Here is an 8,000-nt window from a genome sequence, read left to right on the forward strand (position 1 = left end):
TTGACAATCCTCATAAGGCTGCGGTTCTCTCGGTTGGTTGTGCATCTTTTTCTTCCACACTTTTTCCTTCCACTCAACTTTCTGTTAACATGCTTGGATACAGCACTCCCTGAACAGCCAGCTTCTTTGGCAATGAATGTTTGTGGCTTACCCTCCTTGTGAAGGGTGTCAGTGATTGTCTTCTGGACAACTGTCAGATCAGCAGTCTTCCCCATGATTGTGTAGCCTAGTAAACCAAACTGAGAGACCATTGTGAAGGCTCAGGAAACCTTTGCAGGTGTTTTGAGTTGATTAGCATGTTACCATATTCTAATTTATTGAGATGCACTTGTATTATTGACAGAATTCAGTCATGAGGGGTTAAATGGATCTTAGTTGATCTGTATTGATCATGAATTTAATGTTTTCAAATAAATACAATTTTGAATAGTAAGAGAAAAAGATACTTTAAAAATTACATTAAAATCACCAGTAGGTGGCAGCAAATAAGTCTTAATCAGTGAGTCACCAGAGTAATTCTTATTAAACGATTCATTCAAAATGCTTATTCATTTAAGAATGAAGCAAATCACGGTCTTTATGAATGGGTCATTGAATCGCTTTCTCAAATGATTCGTTCGGCAACAAAACACTAAGTAAGCTGTTTTCATTCACATAAGAAATAAATAAACAACGTGAAAGAGAAATGAGTTTGTTCTTCGCGCGCTGTCTGAAACGCCTCTGTGTGTGTGTGTGTGCCCACAGAAAACATTGAGCAAGTAATGTTACCAAATTATTTCACCACTTCTCACGATGGAATCGTTTGAAATTGCTTGAGCGTGTAAACAAGCAAGACAAAACACGTACAACTGATAAACTTTAACTCTGTGATGGTTAAATTTTATAACTAATCTGCGAGCCGATGCGGACTGTTTCCCTATGGATCACGGAACAACTACAATCCATTTAACCCCTATTAACAAGATTAGCTACGTACTTACCAGACAACATTTGCTGAAAATATTCGAGCACTTAAATTCTAGCAAGCACCTGCAACTGCCAACACAAGACAGCGTCACTACGTCACAGCTAGATTACTCACGTGTCAAAACTCTGCGTCCCTGAACAGAGCGCTTTCTGTTACTAACGTTAACGTTAATTGTTTTAGACCATTTGTAAACTGTTCTGCAATGACCAAAGACATTAAAATAATAATAATAATTTTCCAGGACAACAAGACTTTTTCCAGGACAATTTAGGTTTTCTCTCATTTTCCATGTGTTTTCCAGGACTGGAAAATTGGTCATTCATTTTCCAGGATTTCCAGGACGCGTGGAAACCCTGTTAAAAATTTGATTTTATTGGTTTAATAATTACCTTACTTTGCTGGTATGTGTCAGGTAGTCGAGGGAGCCAGGGAAACGTGGAGATGTAGGAGCTTCGGAGAAAGGACTTTATTTACAATAACCATAAGCAAAGACAAACTAGACATTCACAAAACAAATTTTAGACGTACGCATGACAATCAAGACCGAACACAGAGGAGAGGGAACACAGGACTTAAGAATACTAGGAAACGAGATAATTAATGACACAGGGCTGGGGACTGATTAACTAATGAAGACAAAAACTAGGACACGGACAGGAACTCCAAATAAGGTCACAAGAGGAGGGGAAAACACAAGACGCTGAGACACAGTCTGACAGTATGACTCTCACTAGGCTTGTGAATTAGCAGAACTTGAACAGGACCCTTTCTAAAATGCTTAAAGTGGCTTAATGGACCAAGACAGTGATAAAGACAAAATTGTAAAGCATATACTATGTGCAGATACGCATATAAGATCAAAATGTGAACGCAGCGCGTTTATTTACATTAAGCATTTTCCTCTCATAGGAACACGCTTAATGCACTGAGACAGTGATAATAAAATACCACATTCTGTACATACCTTACTTATAATAAATCATAATATGTGCGGAAAAACAGATGAGCGCAAAATATGAACATTAAATATCACTAATATTTTTCCATAAGCGCTTTCTACATTACGTTTTTTCTAAAGGGAGGAAAACGCTTAATGTTTAAACATGTCGTGTTAATATTCTGGCTCACCTGCATGTCTTTAAGCATTACTGTACATTAAACCAGCATTTTAAAATGCTACAAAACTGTTCACAAGCTCCTAGGGATTTGATTTTGCTTGTCATTTGTTGAAATAAATATAAAAATACAGCGAGTTTGTGACTCGCTGAATGTGACCCACAGTCTCTGATTCTCCTCCGTGGCCATGGAAAAATGAATATCTGATCATGGATGAGAAAGGGACATCGAGGCTATCATTGCCTGAGTGCACAGAGAGGATGAGGCCCCCGTACCATACAATCCTGAACAAGAGCAGGAGAACATGTGCGGGACAATCTGGCTGCCGCAGTGTCTGCTCCAAACATTAATGTGCTGCTCTCCATGAGAACAACTACCTGTAAAACATTAAAACATTTTACATATCATGTTGTCAGCGTTCCATTTCTTGCCAAATTTCATTTCATATGTTTACAATTACATGCTAATTTTTGATATAGCTTAATTACTTTTGTGGTGTGATGAACTGGTAAGCAGAAGGTTGCTGGTTTGATCTCTGCAGTCGTCACCACCAGTGTGTCCTTCAGCAAGGCTCTTTACTCCGAGCTGCTGCAGGGGGATTGGGGTCCCTGTAATAAGAGCACTGTAAGTCACTTCGGATAAAAGTGTCTGCCAAATGCATAATTGTAAATGTAAAAAAAATGAATAGATGCTCTCGCTGGCTCTGGGCTCACTGAGGATGAAGAGAGTGACCACAGCAGCGTCTGGTCCAGATGAGGGCAGATGGAGTGATGGAGCATCTCATCCATGGCACTGGACCATTTCTAGGATGATGCTGTGGACTTGTCCATCCTCACTGCTCACACCAGTCTGCAGACATTTCAGATCCTGCAAAGATGCACAAATCTAATACAAAAGCAATCATTTTAACAGCACAATGTCATTTTCTACTTATCTTAGAAGTAACAAAATGATTTCTTAATTTATATTTTTGTTTCAGGTTTTCCTTTTTTTCCCCACAAATGCAGCTGTCACCTGCTCCACCACAGAAGCTCTGCATCAAATGTACAGCAATAAAGAATCAGAAAAGCGCTGTAATAGTTCTGAAATTACAATAATTAAACTACAACTTAAGATTTAAAAGATGTTTTATTCATTTCTGTAGTGTACTCACTCAAAGCCTTTGATGACAGCATTCCTCCATCAGTCACTCTGCACCGGATAAACACACGTGTGTCTCATCTGTCCCTGTAACATCCAGACAAGAGTCAGTCACCTCTGTGATTTATCTGCTCAATACTGCATTTACATGTTGAGGTAGTTGCTGATGCGTTAACTCACTTTTTATCCAACACAAATGTTCCTCAATTTATCAACAATAATAATGAACTAATGTATAACTTATGTTTAGTTACTCCATGTATATTTGTTTATTTACATTACTTCCATTCATGTAAAGCAGTGTTGACAACAGTGAATTCTGCATAATAACACATACATCTCTCACTCAGATGTCTGTTCATGTTGTGATGTGTTCATCTGCAATTCTTTTAGTACATTTTTTAGTCTCATGTTAAATAGACATTTAGTAATCGTCTTTAAGATGAATATGGTTTATGTAAATTCACTTTGGAGACGTACGTGTGTTTACTGGAGCTCCGCTGTTCGCTATACATAATAAAACATGTTTTTACAGAAAAATCACAAATATACTGTAACGTTACTGTCTAGCTGCTATTTACACCTTCAGCAAATCAACAGTTTACTCTACAGTAGCTCAACAAATGCGATTTTAACATATGTATCCATGTTTATGATTGATAATACTCACATTTGAAAACACCCTCGTCGCTGTTCTCCATCACGTTCGATCAGGGCCGTACCCACCACTGAGGTCCCCGAGGTCCGGACCTCGGTAATTTTTCCAGTAAGGCGATCGAAGCATCAGGGCGTGTCACAAGTGTTTTGAGACTTTGCATACCTGCCGACTCTGCGTTTGATTGACAGGGTCGGTAACAAATCACACAATCGTACATCTGTCTCAACCTAACTCCCACAAAGTAGAAAAGTGGAGTTAACGCATCTTCACTTCGTGGGTTTTTGTGAGAGGATTTTTTCAAAGGCTGGAGAAATTATATGTAAAAAAAGAAGTAGGCTAAGTCCATCGAGCAGAACAATTAATATTTTTAAATAAAAATCTTTATATGTAAACAAAGTGGCTTGATGTACTTTATTGTATATTTTTCATTACCAAAATAGCACTTACTTATTCACAAAGAGTTCATTCAGACTGATGTTTCAACACATTACAAGAACAGAACAATAAAAACACACATTTTAATTGTTTTTTATAATTTTGTCAACATGACTGCATCACCCAGGATTCGAACCCAAGGTGACTGTATTCCAGTCGAGCACACTAACCATTCCCCAAATCACTTGATGGATCGGCTAATACAACATAGGCTACGTTATAAATCGTTAATTCGCTTAACTGTTTCTTTATCGACGCTGTTTCAGAGCAATACTTGAAAATAACCACTAGGTATCACCGTAGAGACGGGTGTCGAAATGTTTCGAAGCCTCGAAACATTTGCTTCGACTGCTTCAGTGTTTCACGAAGCCTCGCTCTGCCCACCACTAGCTGAAAGTCTTTTTTTTTTTTCGTTTTTTGACGGATCGCAAAAAATTCGCCCACTATCATCTTCTTCTTGGTTTTTAAACGCGGCTGGCAACCAACGTAAATAGGTACATTACCGCCTCCTTCTGCTCCGGAGTGTGGAACAGAGCTTTATTCTATTTTATCAAACCCTTCTCTCTAATAAAATCATAGAACGCTTTATTATTTACTTCACTTGACCATTTTACTAAAACCTTAAAATTTAGCTCCTGAATTCCATATTTCCTTAATTCTTCTATCATTTTTCCTCTTTCTTGTTCATACCTCCTACATTCAATAAATATATGAGGTATTGTTTCTTCAACATTAGTGTTCACATAATCCATTTGGATGTTTCCCTATTATTTTAAGTGTGCTATTTAAATTTGAGTGCCCTAATAATATTCTGTTAAAGATGATCTCCTTTTTACCACCACACCCCTCAAAATAAGAGTCCTAAAGTAGTAGGGCTGCTTACATCTCATTGGTCCACCAATCACATCCCAACCTAGGCCAAACTGTGCTGTGAAACAAACCATGATCTCTTCATCTTTAGTGTTGCTTCTGGCAGTGATATCCTGTAAGTTTAGTCTACTTTCTGTGTGATACATCATTGTGTTGCGAAAAAGCTTGTTAACAGTTTTTAAACATCATGCTCTCTTATTAACTGGTATTATTTGATTTGATACAGGTATTGATTCATATGAGTGATTCACACAGTGCCTGATGGTAACAGCTCAGTTACATCACCACTTTCAAGATGAAGAGTGCACTCTGTTTACTGCTGCTCTCATTCAGCCTACAACGTAAGTTTTCCTCATGTCTATTATCAGGTTGCGGGTGAACAGATTCTAAATGAAATCAGCGTTTTCAATCTTCTTTTCAGGTATAACATGTCAAAGTATGGAGTCTATTGAATGGAAAGTTGTGAAAAAGCCTGGAGAAACTCTGACTCTGTCCTGTAGAGGATCTGGGTTCAGCTTTGGTTGCTGTAGCATGCACTGGATCAGACAACAAGCTGGAAAACCTCTTGTGTGGATGGGACGTCTTTAGTCATGGCAATAGCCATGACTTCTCCGACTCTTTCAGCAGACGAATTGAAATCACCAGAGATAATTCAAAGAGTATGGTGTATCTGAAACTATCAGGCCAGACAACAAAAGACTCAGCCATGTATTATTATGCAAAACAAGCACGGTGACACAAAGGTCTTGTAAGGCTGAACAAAACCACACTGGCTGTTTCATCTCTTTTCACTACAGTTCAACAGGTGGCAGCAGAGAATATAAAATCAGTAAAATATAGCCTGATGAGAAGATGCTGTTAAATATGCAGTGAAGTTCACTATAAAAGCTCAAACATGACAGAACAAAGGCATGTCTCTGACTCCTTTAATACAACGTGTGTCTTTTGATGAGTAGATTTGTTGTAGTGGTAACACATTACAGCGACAAACTAAAAATTAGACTACAAGTTACTAGAGACTCTTACAGCAGCAAAATAATTTATAAGACAGAATAATGACAGAATAATTGAAGAATGTGATGATAAAGGAAACAACAGTGTCACAGTGAACACAGTAATAAACCACAAGCAGTTCTGATCTAAAACACCTAAAATAAAAAGTAAAAATAATAATAATAAATAATGAATTATATTCCATTTCACCATATTTTTTTGAAGAACATTTTTTTTTTTTCAGGGCATAATTTGCAACATTATTAGAGGCCTTTAAACCTTCTAATGCAGTTCCAACAGAAACATGCTTACTGAACTACTGCTATTGTTGCTTTCAAAAGTTCTTTATGAATACAATTTATCAGTTATTTCAAGCTCTCAAAAGAATTAGAATTGTTGGAGAAGAAAATTATGTAAAATCAATTAATGTCCAGTAGAGAAACAAATCTAAACAAAACGTGTCATAAAGTCTCTAATGAGAGCAATAAATGATATGAAGCCTAACAAGAATATTTTTATAACATGTAGATTTGATTAGTAGCTCTGTATGATTATGTAAATCTCCTGTTGCATATTTAAACAGCAGGCATGAGTCAGTTTATACATTCATCTGATCACTAGAGAGTGAAGAATCGCTTCAGTTCATTCAAACTGTGCTGTGAAACAAACCATGATCTCTTCATCTTTAGTGCTGCTTCTGGCAGTGATATCCTGTAAGTTTAGTCTACTTTCTGTGTGATACATCATTTTGTTGTGAAAAAGCTTGTTAACAGTTTTTAAACATCATGATCTCTTATTAACTGGTATTATTTGATTTGATACAGGTATTGATTCATATGAACTCACTCAGCCTGAGTCTCTGATTGTCCGTCCTGATGCCACTCTCACTATCAACTGTAAAGTCTCCTATTCAGTTACTGGCTCTAGTACAGCCTGGATTCGTCAGCCTGCAGGAAAAGCTCTGGAGTGGATTGGAATCATCTGGGGTGGTGGAAGCTTAGACTACAAGGATTCCCTGAAAAGCAAGTTCAGTATCACCAGAGACACGTCCAGTAACACAATAACACTGCAAGGAAAGAATATGCGAGCTGAAGACACAGCTGTGTATTATTGTGCCAAAGAAACACAGTGACAGACACCAACAGCCTCCCTGTACAAAAACACCATCATCATATTACAAATTAAGTCTTTCTGATAATTTCCCCTAATCACTAAAAATAGTTTGCACCAAAATAAAGAAACCAATAAAACTCAACAATCATATCATAAATTATTGCAGTACTTCACCCTTGCTATTTGCTAGTTCTTTACAAGAAGTGGAAGATAGGATTTATAGGTCATCTTGTTATTTAACAGTAGTAGCCAGAAACACAATATTGCTTCATAAGCATCACAATAATAATTGGATGTAATGAATGTATAAACATTAAATAGCACATGAAAATTACTGAAGAGGTTAAAGAACAGTAATTCACATATTTGAGAAAGTCTCAGAGTTACTGAAATTGTTAATATATATAAAAAATATAGAACTTGTGAACATTCTTATTCAAGTATGTTTGAAGAGATTAAAAATACAGACTGAAATTCTTTAAATGTAAATTAAATGACAAACAAAATATTATGGTAATTTAATATTATGAAAGAAAGATATTCTTTACTTATCTCACCAACAGTGGTATATTTTATCATTTTTAAAGCTCCACCCAAATGTAAATTATATTACATACAGTATTTCTACCAGCAGTGTTCAATGACATTGAAGCAGTTGATCTTCCTGCATCATTTGAAATGGCTGACATTTCATTCTTATTTTTTCTC

General features: G+C 36.8%; 1 long non-coding RNA gene, 1 pseudogene and 1 gene segment (V, D, J or C); 2 read left to right on the forward strand and 1 right to left on the reverse strand.

Moving 5' to 3' along the window:
* Positions 1-1,418: 1,418 nt before the first annotated feature.
* On the reverse strand, positions 1,419-4,767 carry LOC131537738 (uncharacterized). Of its 2 annotated transcripts, XR_009270374.1 has the most exons (6): positions 4,615-4,767; positions 3,894-4,052; positions 3,237-3,310; positions 2,797-3,116; positions 2,572-2,691; positions 1,419-2,460 (listed from the first exon to the last, which is right to left on the reverse strand). It is a non-coding gene; the product is annotated as an uncharacterized LOC131537738 (long non-coding RNA). The 2 variants fall into 2 exon arrangements; XR_009270373.1 differs by having other exon boundaries at positions 3,894-4,767.
* A 434-nt stretch (positions 4,768-5,201) lies between these two features.
* Positions 5,202-6,209, forward strand: LOC131537735 (Ig heavy chain V region 3-like; annotated as a pseudogene).
* A 589-nt stretch (positions 6,210-6,798) lies between these two features.
* Positions 6,799-7,381, forward strand: LOC131537737 (Ig heavy chain V region 5A-like). The segment is given in 2 exon segments: positions 6,799-6,892; positions 7,004-7,381. Coding segments are annotated over 2 exon segments (351 nt in total).
* Positions 7,382-8,000: the final 619 nt, after the last annotated feature.

This window comes from Onychostoma macrolepis, chromosome 03 (assembly GCF_012432095.1).
Source record: "Onychostoma macrolepis isolate SWU-2019 chromosome 03, ASM1243209v1, whole genome shotgun sequence".
Classification (NCBI taxonomy): Eukaryota; Metazoa; Chordata; class Actinopteri; order Cypriniformes; family Cyprinidae; genus Onychostoma; species Onychostoma macrolepis.